This window comes from Eschrichtius robustus, chromosome 13 (assembly GCF_028021215.1).
Source record: "Eschrichtius robustus isolate mEscRob2 chromosome 13, mEscRob2.pri, whole genome shotgun sequence".
Taxonomy (NCBI): Eukaryota; Metazoa; Chordata; class Mammalia; order Artiodactyla; family Eschrichtiidae; genus Eschrichtius; species Eschrichtius robustus.
Genome location: NC_090836.1, coordinates 53644760 through 53670785, shown reverse-complemented (window position 1 = coordinate 53670785; position 26026 = coordinate 53644760). Strand labels below are relative to the sequence as shown.

The 26026-nt window shown below is 39.3% G+C and overlaps 3 protein-coding genes across 4 annotated transcripts in view; 2 read left to right on the top strand and 1 right to left on the bottom strand.

Annotated features, from left to right (window-relative positions):
- The window catches only part of XPOT (exportin for tRNA), a 45309-nt gene that overhangs the window by 19013 nt on the left and 270 nt on the right, over window positions 1-26026 (bottom strand). Inside the window, exons 1-13 of one of the 2 annotated variants that reach the window (XM_068562034.1) lie at window positions 17576-17969; window positions 14165-14298; window positions 10675-10757; window positions 8690-8746; window positions 7612-7681; window positions 6623-6841; window positions 5562-5746; window positions 5293-5461; window positions 3547-3783; window positions 2382-2420; window positions 2185-2247; window positions 671-795; window positions 150-294 (exon numbers count right to left, since the gene is read on the bottom strand). In XM_068562034.1, coding sequence (XP_068418135.1) covers window positions 150-294; window positions 671-795; window positions 2185-2247; window positions 2382-2420; window positions 3547-3783; window positions 5293-5461; window positions 5562-5746; window positions 6623-6841; window positions 7612-7681; window positions 8690-8746; window positions 10675-10757; window positions 14165-14224 — 1452 coding nt within the window. In that variant the 5' untranslated portion in view covers window positions 14225-14298; window positions 17576-17969. Of the gene's footprint in view, window positions 1-149; window positions 295-670; window positions 796-2184; window positions 2248-2381; window positions 2421-3546; window positions 3784-5292; window positions 5462-5561; window positions 5747-6622; window positions 6842-7611; window positions 7682-8689; window positions 8747-10674; window positions 10758-14164; window positions 14299-17575; window positions 17970-26026 lie in introns of those variants that run through there. The other variant, XM_068562035.1, reaches the window with a different exon arrangement.
- Window positions 16285-21377, top strand: LOC137775823 (uncharacterized). The gene is made up of 3 exons (XM_068561961.1): window positions 16285-16304; window positions 17314-18014; window positions 20024-21377. Exons 1-3 carry the CDS (start codon window positions 16285-16287, stop codon window positions 20224-20226), a joined length of 924 nt encoding a protein of 307 aa, XP_068418062.1. The 3' UTR covers window positions 20227-21377.
- Window positions 23770-26026, top strand: part of C13H12orf56 (chromosome 13 C12orf56 homolog) — a 75166-nt gene continuing 72909 nt past the window's right edge. Inside the window, 3 exon segments of the mRNA XM_068561960.1 lie at window positions 23770-23787; window positions 24951-25229; window positions 25231-25404. Coding sequence (XP_068418061.1) covers window positions 23770-23787; window positions 24951-25229; window positions 25231-25404 — 471 coding nt within the window.

Sequence of the window (26026 nt, the reverse complement as noted above, 5' to 3'; positions counted from 1 at the left end):
GAAAAAGTTAAGAAATCTATCCTTATTTACTGCAACATCAAAATGTCCCAGTATTAACATATATTAAGCTCTAACAATTAAGGAACTCACATTAGCTTATATGAAAACAGAAAATTATGTTCAAAATAAATTATCTTTAGTATACTTACAGTTCGCATCATATCCTGCAAAGCACTAGCTTTTGAAACATCACCTGAGAAGTGAGCACCATGAGATACTGGAAGAGCTTCTGCCAACATATACAGCAATCTTATTGCCACTTCAACTTCCATAAACCTTGTAGTCTGCCAATTCCTACCAAGGTATATAATATGTCAGTGAAACCTGAATATAAACTTTCTATACAACTAGTGATGCACGGGATAAAAAGACACCAACCAAAGCCTCTTTAATTATTAAACAGTCACAGCAATTGTTAATTTTGCCAGGCAACATAATTCATATCACAAAAGTATACAAAACTAATGAAATCCATTTTATTGACATTCCAAAGAGCAGTATTTCCCCCCAAGAATCAAGATAAATCAGAGGCAAGTGCATTGTTTCAGAGATACACATAAGATCTTCATAAGTAACATACATTAATAAGTCACGTGAATCACTTATGGTAGACCATCATCAGGGAGAAAAGGAAAGAAGTGACTTGTTAGAAAGAGCGTAACAAACTTACTGCAGGGTAGAACTAAAAACTCTGCGAACAGAAGCCAGCAGTAACTCTGGTGAAACTTGAGCAAGCCTGTCCAACAATAACTTCAGTTGTTTTCTGTATTCTACAAACATGGCTTCGTCTTCACCCTATGATATTTTAAAAATTCCATTAAAAAACTTAAAAGATCTTAAAACACATAAAATGGTGAGTTCTCACTAGTTTTTGTATTTACAAATTTAATACACTTTTACTTTTTCATCAATATTTATTTATGTAGGAAAATGTACTATGCTCAGTAGCCTTTCCCCTCCTGCTCACACATAATTATTTCTGAACACAGCCCTAGACCATGAAAGCCTAGAGCCAGAAATGGCATAGGGAGGACGTTAAAAACAAAAGTCTAACAGGAGAGAGTGATTGAGGGACAATTAAGCAAAGGACAGATAATGCAAGGCTTTGGGGAAAAAACAAAAACAAGAGCCTAAGCCAGGATGGGTTCATGTAGGGCTCCTCTGTGAGAACTCTGGCACCTTATTTATACTCCTTGTATCTCACTGTCCACTTTAAGAACTGCAATAATATCGCATGATTGAAGATACTATATGTAATGAGCCTAGCACTTCACAAGTGCACGGTGTGTTGGTGATCATCACCATTATTCTTTTACAGTTAGAAGTTTTTGAACGCCTGAAATGGGTAATAGAACACGTTAGCACACAACTAGACAGTACACGCCATCACTGAGTTGCTAGAAAGCACCGATGACCCTTGTGATTGAGGAGAAGCTGACTCACTGACAACCCTGGACAAGACTTTAACCAGAACAAGTCCAGAGACAGTTAAGTGCCTCATTCCTACTCTCCCATAGACAATTATGATCTGAGGTCCATCACCTGGGCCTCAACTCACCACTCTTACTAAATATAAAGTGAAATATGATCACCAATAATACTGTCAATATTTATGAAGTTCAATGCTACAAAGTGTTTTTAAAAGGGTCATTTTAAAGAGGGACAAAATACAAAAAAATGAAGGATTATGAAAGTTTCCATTAATTTCACCTAAGTAGAGGTCAATATAAACAAGACTAGGGTCTTCCCTGGTGGCGCAGTGGTTGAGAATCTGCCTGCCAATGCAGGGGACACGGGTTTGAACCCTGGTCCGGGAAGATCCCACATGCCGTGGAGCAACTAAGCCCGTGCGCCACAGCTACTGAGCCTGCGCTCTAGAGCTCGTGAGCCACAACTACTGAGCCCGTGTGCTGCAACTACTGAAGCCTGCACGCCTAGACCCCGTGCTCCGCAACAAGAGAAGCCGCTGCAATGAGAAGCTGGCATACCGCAATGAAGAGTAGCCCCCACTTGCTACAACTAGAGAAAGCCCGTGCGCAGCAACGAAGACCCAACACAGTCAAAAAACAAAAACAAAAACAAAACCCCAAGACTAATTTTTTTAAGATAATCAAAACTTGGAATATTAATTTGATGTAAGTAAACAAAATTAAAACTGATTGCTCCTCAATGCAAAATTCTTACCTCATTTTCAAAGTTATATTCTTCATCATAGGTTAATTTTTTCATAACGGCCAACATGATTGCCTACAATTAAGAATAAAATACCTTTTGTCAGTCTCCTTTAATTTCATATAATTTGAAATTAAGCTATATTTCAAGGCAGACTGCAGATGTAGATGCTACTATTGGTTTAAAAGAAGCAAAAAGAAGTCAATTACCTCTACATTAGCTTTCTGCTGATCAGAGAGCACTGTAAGCTGTTGAAAAGAAAGCAATCATTTATTAGGTTTCCTAAAGTTATACTTGCTTATCAGAATATTTTCCTGATCAGTTAAGATCTTTTCAAACATGCACACAGCTTTCCTGGAGGGCAGTTTGACAGTACATATTTGAAATGTACCTAACCTAAGATCTATCAATTTCACTTCTAGTAAGTAACTTGACATGTAGGCATGTAGGCAAAGACATGTAGATGAATTTGATTTTAAAAGATACTTATAAATGTATTCAGCAAAGAAGCAGATTATAGAACAGCAAAGTATGATCTCACTTTGTTTTTAAACAAGGCCAAAAATCCCGTGAGCCACAACTACTGAGCCCGTGTGCTGCAACTACTGAAGCCTGCATGCCTAGAGCCCAGGCTCCACAACAAGAGAAGCCACCACAACGAGAAGCCCGCACACCGCAACGAAGAGTAGCCCCTGCTCGCCACAACTAGAGACAGCCTGCATTCAACAACGAAGACCCAACGCAGCCAAAAATAAATAAATTAAATAATTAAATTAAAAAAAAAATGAACCACGTTTAACAAAATTTCTACTGTATTTAGAAATAAACAGAGGGGGCTTCCCTGGCGGTCCAGTGGTTAAGACTCCGCGCTCCCAATGCAGGGGGCACGGATTCAATCCCTGGTCAGGGAACTGAGACCCTACATGCCGCACGGCCAAAAAAATAAATAAATAAAAATAAACAGGTTCATGGAGTTTCCTGGTGGTCTAGTGATTAGGATTTGGCGCTTTGACTGCCGGGGCCCAGGTTCAACCCCTGGTTGGGGAACTGAGATGCCGTAAGCCGTGTGAAGCAGCCAAGATTTAAAAACAGAAAAAGAAATAAACACAGATTCAAAATAAAAAAACAACCTAAACCTATAACTAATTCTGAAGCTTTTTAGTCTAGTGAATTTTAGAACCTGGCCATTTCTGTTTTCTGGCTAAGAAGTTTAAAGAAAAAAAAAAGATGAAAATACATTAATAATTAACAGTAAATGTCATCAGAGTGTAGAATTATGAGTATTTTCTTGTTTTCATTTCTCCTGTATTTTCCAATTCTCTATTGCTTTTCTATATTATCTACTGGACAAAAAAGATTAAAATAAGGACTTACCTGTTTCAAAATATGAAGATAATCATAACAAAATCCAATAATGTTAGAAGAGATGTCATCATCCTCATGAATTAGGAGCTGCAACATCAGTGCCACCTTTGTTTCAATAGCTTGTAGTGCCTCTTGAGCATTCTTGATATCCCCATTCTTAATTAATTTAGTCCAGCTAACTATCAATGACTGTCCCATTCCATTTACCAGTTTAGAAAATCTGGCCAGGAAGTCAACATCTTCTTCCTACAAATGATCAATACAGACTTCAATTTAAAACCAACCACCTAAGAGGGAAAACTCTAAACTTAGGTATGGGTCAAGTGCCAATCATAGGAGTCATTTTTATTTTATTTTATTTTATTTATTTATTTTTTATTTTTGGCTGCGTTGGGTCTTCATTGCTGCATGCCAGCTTTCTCTAGTTGCAGCGAGCTGGGGCTACTCTTCGTAGCAGTGCGTGGGCTTCTCATTGCAGTGCTCTAGGCACACGGGTAACAGCAGTTGTGGCGTGGGGGCTCAGTAGTTGTGGCTCGTGGGCTCTAGAGCACAGGCTCAGTAGTTGTGGCGCACGGGCTTAGCTGCTCCACAGCATGTGGGATTGTCCCGGACCACGGCTCGAACCCATGTCCCCTGCATTGGCAGGCAGATTCTTAACCACTGTGCCACCAGGGAAGTCCCAGGAGTCATTTTTAAACTAGCATTAGACACTAACAATTCTACCATTTTGACTGGGAAATTTTAAGAATTTGAATTCTTCTACTATTATTATCCACTAGTACTAACTCTTCAAAGCAACTATTTTTAATGATTATAGTCACGTAGACATTGCCAACTTATAAAAGCTTAAAAAAAGAGATCTGTGGTTTCAAAACCTTCTCTCTAAACTGCTGAATTTAGTAAATATGCTCTAATAAAGTTAATGCTGCCATATTATGCTACGTATAAGAATTTACAACAGTCATTTCTGATACTATTTAATTTGAACCTCAACTGCACTACAAAGAGATAAAACTGCTATTATAATCACCTGCCTAAGGTCACATCAGCACTAATGCTAGAACTTAAAATTAGGTTACTTTCATTAATTATCCTTATGATGTTCCCTACAGAAAGAGATTTTTACCTTCAGCATTTTAAATCTTTTACCAGGGACTAAATAAGACAATTATTAGCAGTGTAAGAAAACACTACTATTTGTCAGCTAGAAAAATACCAGAGGTGTTGTACTCCTGACATATCAACAATACAAAGACTTCTCAGTAATTCTTTACCAATATCACAGGTAAAATTAAAAATAAAACCCTTCAAATTCAGTTTCTAAATTACTAATTTACCACACTCAGCCCTAATTCTGCTGAGGCTAAACTTTAACAGCTCAAATGAATGTGATGAAAATATAACATTTATAATTGAGTCTAATTTAGGTCAAAATGCATTGCCATGCTTCTTAAAATGTGGTCCATGAACCAGCAGTATCACAGTATCACCTGGGAGTTTGTTAGAAACGCACAATTGTAAGTACCATCCCAGACCTTCAAGTTTAAGTCTGGTATAATCTATTGTTCAAGGCAAATGTTACAGATAACATTATGGCTTTCTAGATACAATGTTTCATTATTATAATGTCAAGGAAGTTTCCAGCATTTAAAAACAAAACAAAAAGAAAGAAAAAGAAAAGGAAAGCATATTTAAATTACTGCCTATCCTAATTTGTTCTAACATTTTCAAAACCTTATACATAAATTTACTGACCTGGTCAATGCTGAAAAACCCAGCAGACTGTAATACTTGACACAAAGATTCTACTAGTTTCATTTTATCAACAGGATCCATTCCTTTATTTACAATTTCAAATAAACAATCACATGCTTCTTCCCGTAGAACTTCTATTGACATATGACCTAGCAGCATATTTATAAACCTGGCAATGGTGAAATAAAATTGTTACAATATTTTCAAATTCATGAGTTTTACATAGTGTATTTTGCAGGTTTATATTTTTAAAATATCGGTTTACTTACCTATCATTGGCTATAAGGGATAAGTCTATCCAAGAGACATAAGCCCCAACTACTTCAAGGCACTGACATGTCACTTCTGAATTAGTATACTGGTAGTTTTGTAGGATTTGGTACCATGATTCCACCAAGTTTGGAATGCACTGTTCCCTCATGGTATCTTTTATGAGAGTATTCCTACGAGCCTCCTAAAAGACAAAACAAAATACCATATACACAATTAAAGTAGATTACCTCCCAAAATAATGTTTAACATCTGAATAATAGTTGCACACAGTAATTTCCTCACCACTAAACTTCCAGACTTGTTAATACATTCCCTGCCGCTATTTCCTATTTATCTGCTCTAAAATCATAACCTGTGATTCTTTCTAATTCCTCCTTCCATTCTACTCATTTCCTCAGACATAATTTCTTATTAAACACAAACTATAAATAAACATTGCTTAGAAATCTTAACCATGTGATAAAAGTTATTTCTCAATATTATACAAATACTTAAAATTACTTAAGAGAATAGCAATTACTTAAATGTTACAAACATATTTGACATACAATGACCTCAAATTATCATACACATTTGAATTAAGCTATTTCCATTGTGTTCTTTAAGAAAAAGGAGAAAGTTATATTGGGTAATACAGAAATAGAGAAAGACTAGGTGATGAGCTATGTGACTAACTGAGAATACAGAAGAACCCAGCACTGATTCATAAGCAATGCTTTTTCCTCACTCGGTGACTATAAAGCAGTAGTAAATATAGGCCACATTTGTCTACAGATTCACAGGAAAAAATCAATTTGTGTATTTCACTAGAGAAAGTTCTTGCCTGGTTAAAAAAAAAATCTGAATACTCTAATTTCACCCTACACCTGGAAAAAAACCCCAAGTTTAAATTCCTTTGTAAAACAAAATTCAAAATGTTGAATAAATTTATAAATATTCTTAATAAAGTTTTATCTCAAAAAAACAATAAAAAACCCTTCTTGATCCTTTTATTATATGCCCACCATCTCCTACAATATCTACATTAAAAACTTAAAATTAATAGGAAGTTACTTGCCTCTGATGTATGTACCACATCACGATCCACCAACTCTGAATCAATAGCCATGAGAATTCGGAGGTATAGATCTACTCCCCTTGGATTTAAGTCCACTACTGAGAGAATGTCAAAAAAAAACTTGGGCCATTTAGTGAGATATTCTGTAACAAAAAGCAAGGCGAAGACTTGGGCTGCTTTATTTCGTATAAAGGTCTTCTCTGGTTGGGGATTCAGCATCTGACAGACAGAGAAATAGTTCATAAAATTAAATGTAAATGAAAAAGACTCAAACGTTGTTTTCCTATTTATCATTAATAGGCAAAACCCCACCAAACTTCACCAGGCTCTAGAACAGCTGTGCAACAAATATGCTTGAGAATTACCAAAGTTCTGAGGTGACTAGCCAGATGGAGAACAATCAAATGAACAAAGGTGCTAATGGTTACACCTCACTCTCACACTTTCAGAGAAAAGTTTCATGGGCAGAGCATTAGTAGTTCCTATAATTTTTTCTAAGAAGAAAAAAAAATGCAATGATTTTTCTTCTAGCTGCTTGCTCTTTAAGGAAAATAAACATCCTAGCTACACAACTGCTTTAATATGTTAAGATTAGCTAAAATTAATGAAAAAGAATATAGTGAATACAGAACTCTATTGGCTCCTTTGAAAAGGGCTCTTTGTTAAGAGGCTGTCCAGGAGGGCTCACCTTAAGTGTGAACAGAAAAGCGACTTTTGTCAAGTAGTTAAAAAAATATTACATTTTAAAACCAAAGTTTCCACCATGTGTCATGGACAGAATGACAGCTTCAATTATCAATATAATTTTAAGTTATTGCTAAGTTTTCATCTACCCGTGATCTTCAAAAACTGCACTTTCTAAAAGAGCTACACGATGAAATGGAGGATAAATGAGTGACATTTTTGAGGTGAAGTTGCAAACTCTTGCAAAAATAAAAATTTAAATATCTGGCAATTTGAGGTACTAAATGTAAAAACTACTATTTTACCTGAGCTTGAAGCCAAGATATGAGTGTCTCCCTAATCAGTTGTTGTTGAACAGTAGTTAGTTCTGAGTATCTGTTCAAAACAGAGAAGAAAAATAACAATGATAATGTTTAGTGTCTGTGGTTTTAAAAAAGTAACGGCCTCTTATAAATTTGAATGAGAAAATTTGTATAGCACTCGACTATCTAAAATTCCCTAAAACAAATTGATAATACCTCTCATCACTGCTTTAAAGACAGGGGTGGGAGAGGCAGGTGGGGGTATCAATACTGATCTTTGTTTTGTGGTTCAGTTCATGTTAAAACAAAATGGCAGCTACACAATTTTTCAGACGAAAATACATCCATGGTCTCAGGTCTGTCAATAGGTCTCAGTCAATCAATAGGCAAACTAAGGATCCCCAGAGCAGCAATTCACTGTTTTTACTTAAATTAGGCAGGGGTTCTAAATGCAAGTGCCCACACTGCCACTCAACTCTAACAGAGAGTCATCTTTCAGAGAAACAGGCTCAGTATTGCCAGATCTTCTAATTTTTTCCAGAGAAGCTGGAAATCTATTGTTTTCCTGTGAAATGACTGGATTTTTATATGTAACCAATGAACTCAGTATTTTTAAAACACTTTTTGGGATAAATCAAAATGCATCTATGAGCTGGATATGACATATACTGTCAATTTACAACCTATGTTATGGTGTCCCCAAAGAGGGAAAAACTAATTTAAAAAATGGCCTCTCAGGACTGCCCTGGTGGCGCAGTGGTTAAGAATCTGCCTGCCAATTCAGGGGTCACGGGTTCGATCCCTGGTCCAGGAAGATCCCACAAGTCACGGAGCAACTAAGCCCGTACACAACTACTGAAGCCCGTGCACCTAGAGCCCGTGCTCTGCAACAAGAGAAGCCACTGCAATGAAAAGCCCGGGCACCACAACAAAGAGTAGCCCCTGCTCGCCGCAGCTAGAGAAAGCCTGAGTGCAGCAACAGAGACCCAACGTTGTCAAAAAGAAATTAATTAATTAATTATTTTAAAAGTTAAAAAAAAAAATGGCCTCTCCCCACACATCTCAGGGAGAAAAGCCTTACTTGTATTTAACTTGATGTTCTAGTACTTGAAAGCAGAAAAATTTAATGTGATCATCACTGAAAAAGAAAAAAAAAGAAAAATTAGATAAGCAGAATATGAATTAGGGAAAACAAATCAAAGGTAAAATAGTAATGAATAAACTACAGTTGAAAAGTTTCTCCAACTAGACCTTTGGCTTATTGATCTCAAGTTTTACATTCACATCCATTTGTTTAAAAAGCTAAGAGAACTTTTTATGTTATACAATATTCAATGGAAATCTGGCGAGCAGAATAACCAAAACAATTTAAGATGCACTTTAAGTACGTACAGTGCTTTTGCAAACAGAAGGCATTCCCCCTAAATTCTACATGTTAGGATTCCCAGAACAACTACGTTTTACAAGAGAAAGGCTAGATGTCAAATTACAAATGGCAGAACAGCCAGAGGCTGAGTCAAACCAGAAACGGTCATCACGGTCATACTTAAAAGTTCTACTGCAGTCAAATACAAAGCAAGCAGAGTCCCCTGGACTGGCAGTCCAGCCCCCAAAATTCACACAGAAAACCAAGCTACCAATATACTGCCCTTCTAAAAGGGGAGGAAAAGTCAACACCCACCCATCACCCACTTCCTACTGTCTCTCTAGGGGTGACGGCAGAGCTGCAGTGAGCCAGCTACAAACTCTGACCAAGTCCCTTTAGTGAACAACAATCTGTTCATCTTAAGACAGCTGGTCTGGGCCAGGCTTAGTCATGGAACAATTTTTCATATACAAAGCTAACTAGTCAATACAAGAATGGAGACGTTATCTTCATTTAGACTACATCAATTAACCAAAAAACAATAATAATTTCACACCTAAGACAATGAAACTTAATTTTTAAAAGTTTTTTTTAAAAAGTTACGTTTAATTTGCATCTCTTCTAAGACCCTAGGGTTTCTAATCTTATCATGGATGGCACTGAAGCTTTAACTAATTATATGACCTAGATCTTCCACTCAAAATATAAACTATAGGGAGCCTTTAATTAAAAGCCAGCCCTTATTCACTCTAAGACATACAGATATTCTCAAAACCAACTTTCACTAAACTGCAGCACTTCCTTTCGGCTATAAAATGTAGTGACTGATACCCACAGCATGCCAAGAACTCTAGCTAGGAGTCATCACTGACCCCTATAAACTTCTACTCCCACTAGTAGAGTTGTTTATTTACAACTAGTCAGCTGTGTTTCCCCAAGCCTCACTATGTGCGTTGTACTTCTTTTGTATGTAAGTAACTTTATTATATAAACTAATGAAATGAGTATGATGACAGTTTATATTTTCATAAAAATTAAGTTGAATGCTTTAGAAAGAGTTCATAGGAAGTCACATTGCAGGGGGAAAACCTTGGACCTAAGTGATGTGAGACAGATAACTTGGAGAGATAGGAACAAATAAATAAAAAGTTTAGAAATCTGTACTCACTGTTCCTCAATCCACTACAGGGAATCAAAGTGGAAATTACAGAGGATCAATTATGGGTGTGATCAACGTTGAGAATGATGAAGTGAATGTTAGTGGCATATATGCAAAGAAAAGTCCTTGGTCCAATATCAAAAGATTAGTAACTAAGTGTTTATATACTTTAAATTAAAATTAAAAATTAAGATATATATAATTTTTGATTACCTCCTTTACCAACTTTTTCGAAAACCAACTATCCCTCCCCATCATAAGAAGATAAGGAAGTTTCTATTGTATAGAAACTATATGCCACTTGGGATCTACTGCCAGGTACTCAGAATAAGGCAAAGGATATTTTAATGAAAAGTCAATTCTGCAATGGCCAAATTATTAGTTTACTATTTTTCTCATTTCTACACTGAATAGTTTTCCAAAATATAAGTCATAAAATGTTTTTATGAAAACATTTTCCAAACAGGTAAATGTAACAATCCTGTCAAGTTCACAAAAATTTAAATTCTCCGACAAATCATGCAAATTTTGTTTTAATCACCTGTACGTCCTCTGGGCCAGAGCTTCTGCACACACCTGCCAGGCATCTGGGGAAATCTTCAACTGCTCAAAATAGGCCAGGGCCTGTAAGATTGCAAAGCAGAAAATTCATTTGGAATAGTCAATCTCATTCTCTGCCAATACTCAATAAAGTTTTCTGGGAGTAGCAAACTAACAACAAAAAAGTGACTAAATAAAAAATAGCTAAACATTGAATTCAGGCTTCTGAGTATGTGCAACTTAGTGATCATTCCTAGGAAAAAGGTTAAGTAAAAAACAAATTCTATCAGTTGGATACTCCAACCTGTTTCTTTACAGGAAAGGAGACAACACAAAAATGCCCTGCAGATATCTCTGAATTATTAGGAAGATCAGAGAGAAAACACTCAAGTGCTGTGTCAAGTGCTATACTACTGAGGTATATGCAATTATAAAATGGTAAACAATATTTTTCCTATTTAATAGCAAACATGCTATTAAAGAGGTGATTATAAAAGATGAAACATACTCTGTATGTCATCTGATCTACTGTTTAATAGAAAAGGAGAGTTATTTAAAATCTTCAGCTATATCATGTAAGTTTCCTAAAAAGTGAGATTAAAATCAGAGTTCAACTGCTTGATACGAAGTTTGCAGAAGTACCAAATAATTGAAATGGTCAAAGCTTTAGGAAGTGTGTTTCTCATCCCTGTATTCACAAATTCTGGGGCCTGTCATAAGAGCAAGTATACTCTAGAATGGATGCAGCACCAAGTCCATATGCTCTCTACCACTGTTGGGAAAATGGGAGTGACTTCTGCCACTCTTCCATTAGTATGTTGCAACTGGAATCAATGACAGATGCAGGTGTCACACATGACAATGGACAAACAGTAATCTCACCAACTTGTAAAAAATATCTCAGTCAGGAAAATAACACATAATCTCTAGAAACACTGCTAAATGATTTTAAAGCAACTACATACTGATATAAACCCTAAAATTAGTTAGAAACAATATTAAGCCTTAGAGGAACCTAATTTCAATTAGCCAGTATATTTTTTTTAAATGTGGTTTGTGCCCCACCCATGATGAAGACAATTTTATTGGTCTTGATCAGCAATTTTTAAAATGAAACAGCATACAGAATATCAGAGTGCACTGCACCTAGCAAGAATAACTATTATTTTGTGTAACTTGTTTTAGTCATGTGTGTATATGTCATATATTCATGTGTATATGTGTCTATGCATATATATACATACATACATACACACTCACACACACATATACTGTCAAGATATAAAATTATTTTTTCCTTTCAGTTAGAGGTTAAAAAAAAATAAGCAGCAAAAAATCCACTGTATTTAGGTGATAGTTTCCTGTGTTATGTAACTGTATGAATGAGGGAATGGGTTTTCAGACGTGGTCTCAATGGCTGCTCCCACTGACAGAGGACCAGATTAATGAAAGTGAGCAGATGAAGAAGATCACCAAATACTATCTTAAGTGTAAATAACAGCTATCTTTAGAAATTAAGAATATAGGAACCCAAGCAGCTGCAAAATAATCTAGTTCAGGTGTCTAACAATATCTATTCCATGAAACCTAGAGTTTCCTTTAGGAATACCTCAGGGGCCAGGGCAGGGGACAATGCTTAAGTCAATCATATACTGCATTACCACCTGATATTTCACTTACCAAAAGAGGTGGGGGAGGTGTGATTCAGCTGCTAGAATTGTCACTGACATACCATTTTCTTTAAGTAATAGCAAGTTTTAAACCAAAGACAGATATTCTATTTTTTTAAGTGATAACAACTTGAAAAATTTCAGTTTTAGCTAGTCTTTGCACTCTGAATCCATGTGATACTAGCATCAAAAAAAAAAACTGTGGCAAGGACGAACAAGTCAAAGCTTTTATCACCCAGTTCTCTCTCGTACCTTCTTTCTAATGCTCCACTGTCTCTAAGTGGCAACAGAGTCAGTTCAGCTACTTACTGCTCATGTAGAAAACAGAGAACTACAGAGAGACAATTGGGAACCCGGGTTGGTAGTCATTTATCTTACTACGAAACTGAATTAAGTTCCCACTACTCCTGAATTCCAATATCAGGACTATCAGAACTCACTTTTCCTTAAGAGTCCTTGTTATTCATCCTAATTGTTACACAGGTTGGCTTAATGGGATATCAAATTAAGCCTGCACCAGGATGCCTAACATATGCCTATGACTGATAGAACCCATTTTTACTGATTAAAAACCTAACTTCTATATTAAAACCATTGCCAGTGTACTAGTTTTACTTTTCTGAAAAAGAAAATCATGGCACATTTAAAAAAAAACCTGTCGGATGGTGGAATTTAATTATAAAACAAAGGATTTCAAAAAAGGAACGTAAAAAATAACAGAGAAGTTTATTTAATAACTAAACAAATAGTCAAAGATTTTAGTTATAATAACTATGTAGTACCAAGCCAGACTAAAGGTACAGGTCTATGATGCTTCGACTATGTGACTAAGGGTTTGAAAGCAGGTAGCTTACACTCTCATGAAAAGAAATATTTGTTCATACACAGAAGACATGGACTTTTAATGACTTTTCATGTCCTAACCAGTTTGATAGGTATCTTGTAATTAGCTATTTAAATCTCAATTCTTGTTATTTACCTCTATCTGGAGGGCTGGTTACTTCTTTTAACAGCAGAGACATGCACATGATACTATGCTGGAAACCCCTGGAAATTTTTTACTACTTAAAAAAATCTCTGCTTAAAAGCAGAAAAATTGCTATTTTTTGTGAAACTGTTAACCTTGTTTAGCTCATTTATAAAAACTATTCTTTGCTATGAGAAGTAGAAAGAAGAAAATGACTCTCCATCCACTTACCTTATACTTCAAACCACCCACGCATCTTTAAAAAATTTAATTATAGGCTTGTTCTTTAGATTCTTCTTTATCATTCAGCCATAGTCATGATTACAGGTGTAGGCTAAGTTATGTTTAATTGTTTATACTTACCCAAATATCCCAGCACCTCATAATGGATTCTTTGTCATGTGATCATTTTACATAACCTGATGGCATATCATAACTGCTTATTTACATGTCTAAATAACAAGGATGTTAACTATCACTAACGTGAGGGTTAAGCAACTTGTTTAGACCAAACCAAGCAATGAGAAAACATAATATGTACACCGGCTACTATGGAAAGTCCCTTGAACAATCCTTTGCATTACAACTTTTAAATAATTAGAAATAGTGATGTGACATAAAGACCTGCCTTGAATTACATGAGATTTTAATACTTTTAAGCCAACTAAAGAGAAAATAAATCACAATCACTCACTGTTTCTGTATTCAGAATATAGTCAAATACCTCAAATTTGTTTCTCTATTCATTTCCACCCAAATTAAACCTTTATCAGATGTATATTTTTGATTCAAGTCCTCTAATGCAAATCTTTCCGTAACATGCTTTAAAAAATGATTAAGCCGACTTAACTTACCCTTTGCCTGAAGTCTGAATCAGCATTTGGGTTTAGCCCTAAAAGAGCCTGTTCATCCATCCCTGCTGCTATACTTGGAGTTTTCTGATTACAATAGGCGTGCCCTCTGATCCCACAGAAGAATCCACAAACATCTGCACACACACACACAAAGTTGAAAGAAAACAATACTTGATAAACAAAATAGATGCTTATCCAGAATATCATAACAAGCGGTAACATTATGCAAAGAAGTTTAACAGTTAAAAGAACTTCTTTTGAACCTATCCAAATTACAACTAAAGGAGCCTAAGTCTCAGAAGACTGGGTCTGCTAAATACTCCGCTAATGTGTAATTTCTAAAAATCTAAGGTATGCCATTAAGGTTCTCAAATTTTTTTCTTCAAGATCATCAATAAAGTACAGAAAGTAATTCTTTTTCTTGAAATAGAAGTATCTAATTTATGTTATTACCAACTCCAGTAAAGTGCAATTGTGCAACTATATTAAGTTAAAAAAAAGACAAACCCAGATCATCTTATTATACTAATTATAATACTTGCTTACTGCCATTTATCAATATCACAATCCTTTAAAAAAAAAATTAGAATGTCTGACTAAATACGGATCTCAGAGTGCCTTTCTGGAGAGTCTACCAAGTACTTCAGGAGAAGTCAAATGAAAAAGGAGAGAAAAAGTGAAAAACAAGTCATTTAGCTTTTGAAAAATGGGCTAGCTCTGCCTTTTACAGATCTCTGCTCTTGCCAGTCCAATTCCAGAAATGTATTTCAAAAACTGTTTTCTAACAGCAGCTATAAAAATTGACAACACTGATTTTTCTTATTTAAGAACTTTTTTTAGCCTCTGGAAAATACTGCACTTTCTCACAATATAGGGTCTAACATTCTCAAGTAAGAACATGACCAGCCCCAAAGGCAACTTGGTTTCTCATAAAATGTATATTTATTTGCAGAAACAAAGAACAAACTCTACCTGAGGTAGGGAGACCAGGTCTTACTACTCCTATTAAAAGGTTGTAAGGCTTTTTTTTTTTTTTTATTATCATAACCAATTAGACCATAACTGATCTAACCAAAGAGGAAATCAGACCCTAACGGGGTCAAGAACCTAAATGGGGGATGTGGTGTGGAAGGGGTCACAGCCTTTTGGGAATGATAAGACCAGGATCAGATCCAGGTTAGAAGACTCCTACTACAACATGCTTTTCTGTCTCCCCCGCTCTGCCTGAATCCAATGATAAATCAGGATACGTGCTGAGAGCCTTGGAGAAGAAAGCTTGACCCCTTCTCTTACAGTTACAATCATACTTGCAGACTACAGAGAGGCAGTGTAACTCCCCACTGCCCTCAGGATTAAGATGCAAACACTTTTCAACGACTCCTCACAATTCTGCACCCTAACCCAGCAAGGCCAGTGGTATTCTGCCTTTCATCTTCTTTGCACACACTGCTCTTTCCTTGTTACCTTAGTTTCCTTAGCTAACCCCTGCTTGTTCTTCAGAATTCAGCTTAGAGGTCACTTCTTTCAAAAACGCTTCTTTGACCCCTATTGTTCAACTCTCCCAAAGTGGATTAGATGCCCCACCTAAATGCTGATACATTGTCACTGTCTGCTTACTACTTTTCTCTCATTAACCTTAAAGGGAAGGAGGGACTGTCTGAGTATTTGTCACTGTGTCCCTAGGACATAATATAACATACGTTTTGGATTTGGAAAGACCTGTATTGGTACTCTGATCTTGTCATTTTCAAACTGGGACCACATAGACAACTACCAAACCTGAGAGAGAGCCCTTTCTATGAAATGGGAAAAAGAGCATCTGACTCATAAAGTTGTAAAGACATCAATGAGATAAGGTATGTAAAGCATGCCTGGCACCTAGTGGGTCCTCAATAGGTTATCTATCATTCAGAGCTAGGCACATGGGGGAATGGGAACTACTTGGAGCAATCTAGATTTCTTATACTAGTAAACTGGCATTTTGAACAGATGGGAAAAAAAAAGATACTGTTGAAAATCTGATGACAATTCCCCTGAAAAATGCACACACAGAAAGAAAAGACAATCTGAATTTCTATGAATCCCAGATTAAGTCCTATAAAAGATTCCTAGAATTTGGCATGGCTTTAGGGAAAATTGCGTAAGTTGGTCACTTTGATTCTATCAAGGGAAACAGCAAGTGGTCCTAAGAAAAAACATCGCAAACAAAACAACTTAAGGAAACAAAACTTGTTACAGTTGAAAATTGCATAAGCTTGGTCACTTTGATTTTATCAAGGGAAACAGCAAGTGGTCCTAAGAAAAAACATCGCAAACGAAACAACTTAAGGAAACAAAACTTGTTACAGTTGTCAGTACAGAAAGAATCCCCCACGGAGAAGGCACTTGGATAATAATCAACATGCAATGGTAAATCACCTACATGTATGCAAAAAAACTGAAAAGTTACAACCTGTGCAAAAAGGTGACAATTTTCCCAGTAAAAGGCTGTGCATAATGTTCTAACACCGCATAGCGGTGCAGGCTTAAACATTTGTTACAATGTGATAAACACTTCAGTTACGCATCTAGCAAATGTTCTGGGGGAAGGCGAGCAACATACTTGAAATATTAAGCCCTAATTCTCCCATGTATAGCCATTAAATCAAGAATCAAAACAATCTGGAAAAATTCCTCTACACCTACTGAAGACTGTTCAAAGCCCAGGACTGAATCTTTCCAGCCTTTTAACACCACTCTGACAAGTCGCTTTAATAAAACGTAACTTCCCTCAGTAACAACTAGCACTTTCAAACAGTGCTAGCTGTTACAATTAACACTTTTAAAAGGTACGCCTTTTTTCGGGTTACAGGGAAACATCACGCGTCTCTACTCCTGCAGAATTGTGAGGAAGGGAAAAGCAAAAATGGCGTGCCGTGCTGGCAAATTACTACACAGAAATAATACTTTTTTCTTTTTTGTCCTGGGACGGGGGTCGGGGGTGGGGTGGGGGGAATCAAGTTTGAGGTCTCTGCAGTTGAAACTGGTGGGACACGCTACAAGTATTACAAACGGGCTCGGCCACTTTTACTATATCGGGGGCCACAGGCAATGGGGGCCCTCCTCGGCCGGCCTTGCCCCCTTCCTTCCCCCGGATCCCTCCCCTAAAGGGAGCCTCGTGGCAACTCGGGTGATGAAACACCCGGCAACGAGCGGCCAAGCACTGGGGACGCGCTCAGCCTCGGCGGCCGTAGCTTGTACCCACCCCCACCCAGTCCGCCCAGCCTCGGGGAGCATCGCCATGGAGGGCCCGACCCGCACCCCTCCCCGACATGGGGGCTCCCGCTCCCCGGGCCAGTCCTCCCGGCCAACTTCCCCGCAGCCTCGCATGGACCGATTCGGGTCCCAGTCCCGCCCCGAGCCCCGAGTCACCTTCCCTATCACTCCATCCCGCCTCCCCGCCTGCACTCCCGAGGGCCGGTCAGCAGAGCGGAGCGGCGTCGCAAGCAGGGAGCGGGGAGAGCGGCCCTCGTCCTTGTCACCGTCGTCCTCCGCCACGGCCGCAGCGCTAACCCCGGAGACAGAGCTGGCCGGGGCCGCGCGCCTCTCGCCGCTCCGCGTCCCCTGGCGCCTTCTATTGCGTGGCGCCGGGCAGGCAAGCTAGCAAGCTGGCGGGCCGGGTTGGCGCCCCAGGAAGGGAAAGAGCGCGAGGGCCAGCTAACGCTGCCGCCGCCGCCGCCGTCGCCGCTGAGTCAGCGCGAAGCGCGCTCCCCGCGTCGGCGCCGCGCGGACCAAAGCCAGCAGCCTCATGGAGAGTGCCGACTACGACCCGCGAACCCGGACCGAGAGCCTACAACTCCCAACACGCAATGTGCAGGCGACATTTCCGGGCGATGGGGCGCACGCGCTCGCCGGGCGCTGGCCAGGAGGCGTGGTCGCCGGGGTCTCTGGTGCATGCTGGGATGGGGGTTCGTGGGAATCTCTCCCGGTTGTAGAGTCCCTTGCTGTTTCTGCACCGGGACAGAGACCCAGGGTTGGGTTTGCTTAGCACGTTCCATAAAGGCTTAGGCAGGTAGTTGGCAGGTTAGAGTATGGAGCCCCGGAGAGCCTCACGACGTGGTCCAAACCACGTGTGAGTCAGTTGTTTAATTATTCTCTTTTGTGGTCCCACGTGTTCCCCCGCGTGAGGATCCTCCGAGGAGCGCTGAAAATTTTTTATTTTCACTTTAAACGTACCAGTATTTTTGTCATTCGTGAAAAGAAGGAGCGCTTTTTTAGGAAGTCCTACTCGTAGGTTCCTTCTATGATACTGTTACTTCGTTTATTCATTCACCGAGTAGTTTATTAATACTGAGTAGAGGTAGTTTAGGCACAAGCTGCCTAGATTTGGATCCCAGCTCGCCCCACTCCCGTCACCTACCACCCCGCTCACTAGTTGTTAACCTCAGTTTCAGGCGCGTTACATAATCTGTCTGTACTTAAGTTTACTCATCAGTGAAACGGTGGATGATAATAGTACTGACCTCAAAGTGTTGTTGGCAGGATTAAATTAATACACGTGTTTGGCATACAATAAGTGCTCGTTATTTAGGTTTCATTGTTGATTGTTAAGTATGTACTGAATGCAGACTAGGTTGCCCTCACTGGAACTACAGTGAAAAACAAAACTTGGGAGAGGGGAATGGGAGGAAAAGTAGAATAAAATTAATGTAACCATTTAACAGCTACATTTATTTCGTGACCGGCCATGTGCAAGACACTGCACCAGGCATTTCATATATAAAGTATCTCGAATCACTTTTGCATCACGCTTGTAATTTACTCGTTTAAAATGTCAGGCTAAGATTCCTGTCCTATTTCAGTGTATCCCCAGCGTCTAGTACCATGCCAGCCTGTAGTTACAACTCAATAAGTGAACAATATGGAGGCCTAAAACTAATCGTGGTCTCAGTGGCTCCAAAGTCTGTAATATGTTCCGTGTATTCCACTGTATCATCCTAAAGAACCTCAAAATACCGTCTATTGTATTGTTACCGTCTATATTTGCCTTTTTCATTTGTAAATTCATTTTGTGGATACTTCATACGGGGAAGTTTATCTACAGCTTATCTAGTATCTATAGCTTATCTACAGTTTATCTAGTAACACTGGCCCTTTATGGTAGTTCAAATACCTAGGATTGTAAAAATCTCTGAATTTTGTAAATTCATGTTATTTCGTAATAAATAAGGAACTACTTGGAATCTACCTGAAGAGGATCTGAGAGGGATATTAAATTTGACCCTTCTGTATTCTGGTTCCCCCATCCATAAAGGGATGGACAGTTTCCCATCTCAGACTAATATAAAATGCCAGTTATCAAAATGTTAACAAAGAGCTGTGATTATTTTAACTTAAAGCATGTGTGCTTGCACATGGCAATGCTTTTATGTACTAACTGGCAACATTTTTGAGCATTTTATTATGTGCCAGAAACAGTCCTGAATGTTCAGATGTTAATCCACACAACAAGGTACTATCATTACGCCCATTTTATAGATGAAGAAACGGCAGTGCATAAAAGTTAAGTAGCAGAACTGGGATTCAAACGCGCATAGTCTGACCCTAGAGTCTGTGCTTCTAACCCCTGTCTCTCAAATGAAGGTCCATTAAACGGTGATGACACTGTAGAACTATTGTACTAAGTCAGTTTTTCTTCCTATAAATATGGTGAGGCACCTCTCTTATAACAATAAAACATTGTTCCTGTCCCATATTTCCCTTTTCTTTCAATTGCCAGAGTACTTGAAAGAATTAGGATAGATAACATTTATATATTTCATTATGGTTTACAATATGTCTCCATATAACTTTTCTAATTTGTTCCTCTTAACCTTGTAGGGATGGAGCAGATATCATCATCATCATCATCATCATCATCATCATCATCATCATCATCATCATCATCATCATCATCTTTAATTTACAGAAAAGGAAACAGGGGCTTCCTTGGTGGTGCAGTGGTTAAGAATCCGCCTGCCAATGCAGGGGACATGGGTTCGAGCCCTGGTCTGGGAAGATCCCACATGCCGCGGAGCAACTAAGCCCGTGCGCCACAACTACTGAGCCTGTGCTCTAGAGCCCACGAGCCACAACTACTGAGCCTGCATGCCACAACTACTGAAGCCCATGGACCTAGAGCCCGTGCTCTGCAACAAGAGAAGCCACCGCAATGAGAAGCCCACACACCACAACAAAGAGTAGCCCCCACGTGCAGCAACGAAGACCCAATGCAGCCAAAAATAAATAAATAAATAAATAAAATAATTAATTTAGAAAAAGAAAAGCAAACAGGTGGATCTATTTTAAGTAACATCCTAAGCCACATAGCTAGTAAATGGTGGGCTAGAACCCTAGATTCTTGATTCTAGATTTCCTGTCTTCAATATACCATATATGTTGCCTACACTTAATGTTCCAGTCTCTCACTTATTGTAATCTGTTTTCTGTTCCCAAATCACTCTACTAAAACTCTTACAAATGATCCAACCCTGTGACCATTTTTATTAATTTATTTCAACTTTTCTGTTGACTATTTCCTTCCTCCTTGAAATTCTCTCCTCTCTTGACTCTGACCCTGTGTTATCCTCAAAATCCTTTTATTTTTTTTGATGACTACTCTGTCTTCACTGCACTCCTACTTTTGTTCTCTTTACCATGTCTTCCCCAAGGCTGCCTTCTTAGCCATCTGGCTTTCTGTTTTCTGCACTTGCTCTCAGTAATTATTTCCATGGCTTCAACACTCATTTCTATGAAGATGATCTCCCATTCTCTACTTCTGGTTCTAAGATTCTGTACTCCTAACTTGTGTTACAAGACACCTACACATCTCACCAGCATGTCAACTCTTAACATGTCCGTACCCAAAGTCGTGATCTTACCCACAAAATACATCTCCCTCCTGATGTGGCTATTTGTGCCGATGCGTTCAACTCCTCAACAGAACTCAGTGGTCTTAGGGTCAGTTTGTTGCTTTCATGTTCAGTGATCCAGTTCAATTTCAGCATAGTGCTGTCACATCTATCTTTTCTGTTCCTTTCCTTATTTCCTCTACCTTACATTAGGCTTTCAAAGCTTCTCTCATGGACTTACTGAAGGAAACTTATCCATTACTTGAAAGTTATCTTTAGGTTGTGAGACTGCAGGTGATTTTTGTTATCTTCCTTGTACCTTTTTGGATTTAAAAAAATTCATACCTCTCATGTCATTAATATATTTTAATATGTTTTTGTTTTGTATTAAATTTGTGTGGTTGTCTTACTCACCTGTTAGTCAATTCTTGAAGACTGAAAATAAGTTTTATCCTGATTCTGTTTATGGGTAATAATTTCTCAGTAAATATCTGTGAAATGTATTGAATTGAACCCAAATAATATAACATGAGTTGATAACCACTGAGTTCTGTGTCAGAGTCTCTTATTTGTCTCAAAGCTTATTAAGCCTAGTGTCATTGTCACCAAAAGCTCATCCATGATGGGCTTCCTGGCCGAGAAAGAAGTTGGAAAATAGGTCAGGTGAGCTGTCTTTATTGGGTTCTAGTCCAATCATTGGTTTCTTTTAGAGTAAGTGGGTGTGAAGCAGGAAGCCTGAGGCAGAACAGAGCACTGGGGCATTATTTAGTAAACGAAAGTTGTTTGTTTTAATCCAAAGCATTTGCATGGTTCCTTAGACTTTATCATAATGACACCACTTCTCTATATGTCAGTTGACTGCTAATATTGTAGATATTTAAATGGTCAGTATCCATTAATACTAAATAGAAATACCAAGGGATTCCTAATTCAGACACCTTTAAAAGTTCAGGTTCTATTTACCTGCTACAGGCTTCAAGTACCTCTCTATACATACTGTCTTTAGTTTCACGTTGGGAGATGGGAACACTTGGGATCCCTAGACCCACTGAAGGGTACTTCTAGTTTGAAATCCTTACAGGATTCTTATGACCTATGGCCCACTGCTCATTTCTCCACCAAAAATGCAACTAAAAAAAAAAAAGGTAAAAATGCCATTCTTTTGTTTGTATATTTGTGCATGTAGATTAGATTTTGTCTTGAGCCTTAATCTAAAGTTTAAAAAGTTAGGCTAGCACCCAACAAGGAAGAATTTGATATTACTACTTTGTATATGGGGAACTAAATGACCATATATGTACCAGGAAATCACATACTTGTTCAATTTATTTTTAAAACACTTACACATTGTTCACTCTGTTCCAGGTACCTGTTCTAAGTACTTAGAAACATTGCTAATCCTCATAATAACTCTATGGGGTTTGTACTATTACCCCATTTCACAGATCAGGAAACTGAGGCACTGAGCAATTAAGGTAAGTTGTCCAGGAACTGTCCCTGGCAGTCCAGTGGTTAAGACTCCGTACTCTCACTGCCAAGGACCCAGGTTTGATCCCTGGTTGGGGAACTAGGATCGGATCCTGCATGCCGTGCAGTGCGGCCAAATAAATAAATAAATAAAGTTGTCCAAGGTAATTTTTTAAACTACTGAGTGAGACCTGGAATTTGAACCAGGTCATCTGGCTCTGCAGACCTATGCTCAACACTACTGTCCTTTCATCCTTGGACCTAAGGCTATTCTGTTCTTCTGGTTAAGGAGAGTGCCTTTGGGGGTTAGTTCCAGGTAAGTAATGTTCCATTCCTTTTGATAGTTTTATCAAGAAACATCTCTTAAGTGCTTGATTGCAGAGGATCTGTACCAAATGCTTCCTGAGTTTGGATGGATTTAGAAGATAAGGAGTAAATGCTCATGTAGGGTGTATTTATGTTAACTATCCTCATAAAGCTTACCAAAAGATAAGGGAATATGGATACCTTACCTGTCTGTAGTGCTTTTAGAATTCATAAGTCATTGCCTTTGCTCCTCACATCAGCTCTTTGGTTAGCAGGGCATAAATTAGTACTAGTTTCATTTTACGAATGGTCAAATGAGGCTCAAAAAGGTGAAGTGACTTTCCAAAAATCTCAGATAATGAGCAACAGGATTAGTGCTCTAATCCAGTTCTCCTGACTCCAAATCTAGGGATCTTTCTCCTATATTAAACCCCTTTCCTGTGATCCGAACTTTGCTGTTAACATTGGCAACAGTATAGAACAACAAGTGCCTGGAAACCAAGATACTGCCTTCTCTGTGTGCCACAAAGTTAAAAATTTAATTGAGGTCACCTTAACCACCAGACCCTTTGTTAAATTCCCTTCTTCATGTGCTTCATTCCCTTCTTCATGTGCAACATTTGTTAAGCCTAGTACCCTTATCACCAAAAGCTCATTTATGATGGTATTCCTGACAGAGCAGGTATGCTGTCTTTTCCGGTCCCGATCCAGTAATTCTGTTTCTTAGTCCCAGGAAGTGGGTATGGAACAGGGAGCCCGAGAGACACGAAATAGCAGTCTGGACTGATGCCTTTCCCCACTTTCCTCACATTCCACCTCTGCAGTAGCCATTTAATTCTCAACCACTCTTGTGAGGTGTGGCTATTTGGCAAAGCTGAAGGGCCTTTGCCTTCTGTTGGTTTGAGGCAACAAATTCTAGACTGGGTTACATAGGGAATAGTCTTTATTTCAGAGGAAATAGCCATGCCTCTGGGGCTCCAGGTATGAAGTTATGAAGAGTCAGATGTATGATCAGATTCTAAGAAAACTTTAAATGCTAGGTCATTTAAAATTTTGTCAGCAGGTGGCTCTTCTCTCCTTATTCACCAAATACATTCTCGCCAAAAAAAGAAATATTGTTTCTACTTCTTTGCTGCTATTGAGTTCCTCAGACTTCTTTAGTCACATCCAAACATTTCTCCTCAGTTCCCTTTTGCAGCGATTTAGTTTACAATATGTTTATGCATTTTAATTTATTTATATTCTCCACAAAGGATTTGAAATTGCTTACAACATACAGTATGCCATAGTAAAATATGAGGAAAAGGAGAATATAAAATGCAATAAAGAATATATAATTCGATTCTGGGTTGCAGGTAGCTGGAGCAAATCAAACAAAATATAAATATATGGTTTGCATTACCAGGTCTCTGGGTGAGTGGGCAGGGAGAGAGAATGACTTTTCTAGGATTTGAAACTAAAATGAAAGTTCTCACCTAGAGTTATTGGAGGCAAGTTTCTGTTGCTGTGTCCTTCTCATCTCTCTAACCTAATTTATAATAAGTTATTCATGGTCTGTAAAAACTAAGCAGTACTTTTACTACCCTGCAGTCTCAAGGCTGCATGATCAGCATTTCTCAACCTCTAAGCTTCAATTTTTTCAAGATGCAGGCTTCACCCATTCATTCATCCTACACAGATTGAGCTCCGACTGCCTACAGGGCGTTGTCCTGGGCACTGGGAACAGAAGCATATCCATTAGGTAGGCTTGGGTGTGCTCAAAACAATTTATAAGATTTTCTTCTGTCAGAGAGCTTTTATGTAGTTGGAGAAAGAAGAGCTACGTTTCTACTCATAAAAATTAGAGAGCTATGCCAGGCAGTGTTATAATCAAATGCTAAACCTGTGTGATTGATCTCAATAGGGCTCTAGGTTTGTTCTATTTAAAAATAAATCGGTAAATTCCATGTCATTCAAGTTTCTAATAGAAAACCAGACTAAAGCCGAGGCTTCCATACAGTTTGTAAGAAATGGCTTGGTCGGCAACAGCTGGAGTAGGCGAGGGTAGGGGGCCGGGGTGAGTGGCGGGCCCAGGATGCTTGCCAGCAAGGAACCTGGGGGACCGGCTTCGCGGCCCGCCCACTGTTGTCTGGGGTTGAGACCAGGATTGGGGGGCTGGAGCGGGGGCTGGAGCGGGGGCGGGGACGGGAGGGGGGAGGTGGTGCTCCAAGGAACCGGACCCAGGAGTTGGGCTCCGGTCCCCAGCGCCCGGGGGTGGCGGTGGCTTTGTGGCGCGCGTGGGTTCTACCGCGGGCGGCGCGGAGGCGGGGCTGCGCGGAGGCGTCCGCCACCCTCAGCCCTCGGCCCTGCAGCGGACGCCCCGCATGGCCAGCCCCGCGCGCAAGAACAGCCGCCTGGACGCGTTCCTGCGGAGGCATCTGCCGGCCCGAGGTCTACGACGCCATCCGCGCCTACGAGCCGTGCATCGTGGTACCCGACACGGGGAAACACACCTTAAAGTACGTGGTGCTCAGTGACCTGCTCATCTACCTGACCGAGAACCCGCCCCAGTCCATCCGGAGAGTCGTGGCGCTCCGGCACATCGTGGCCATTGACCTGGTGAGGCGCGCGGGCGGGCTCGCGAGAACCCCCCTTCTTGGGGCCCCCAATCCCTCCTGCACGCGGGAAGGAGGACCTTCCTCACCCCGCCCTGGACTCCAGTACTCTCTTTAACTTACACTCCCCTACTAGCAGCCACACAGGAAAACTGGATTGCTGTATGCACTCCGAATAAAGATGCTTTTACCGTTCTCATCTTGTGTACCGGTCATCCCCTGTCCCCTCAAAGACAGATTTGGAGAACATAGCCCCCTATCAGAAGTACGCTTTGAGGTCATTCCTAAGTTCATTAAGCACCTAGCCTTGCCAAGCACTGTCTAGACACTGAGGATGCAAAAATTAAATAGGGCGCCTTCCCAGAAGCTGCTGTGGGAGAGACAGAAAGCCAACACCAGGACAAATAAATGCCATGTGATAAATGCTATTATGCCTTGTTTATTTTTTTATTTTTAGGGCTTAGAGCGTGTTAGGTGCTCAATATGAGTTAAGTGAATAAATGAATGAATGAATGAATGCATGCATGCATTAATGAGATGCGCATGGGACGCCTGGCAATCTCAGGCGGGTCATTCATCCAAACTGGGCTCAGGCCATGCTGGGAAAACTTCCTGGAAGGAGTGTC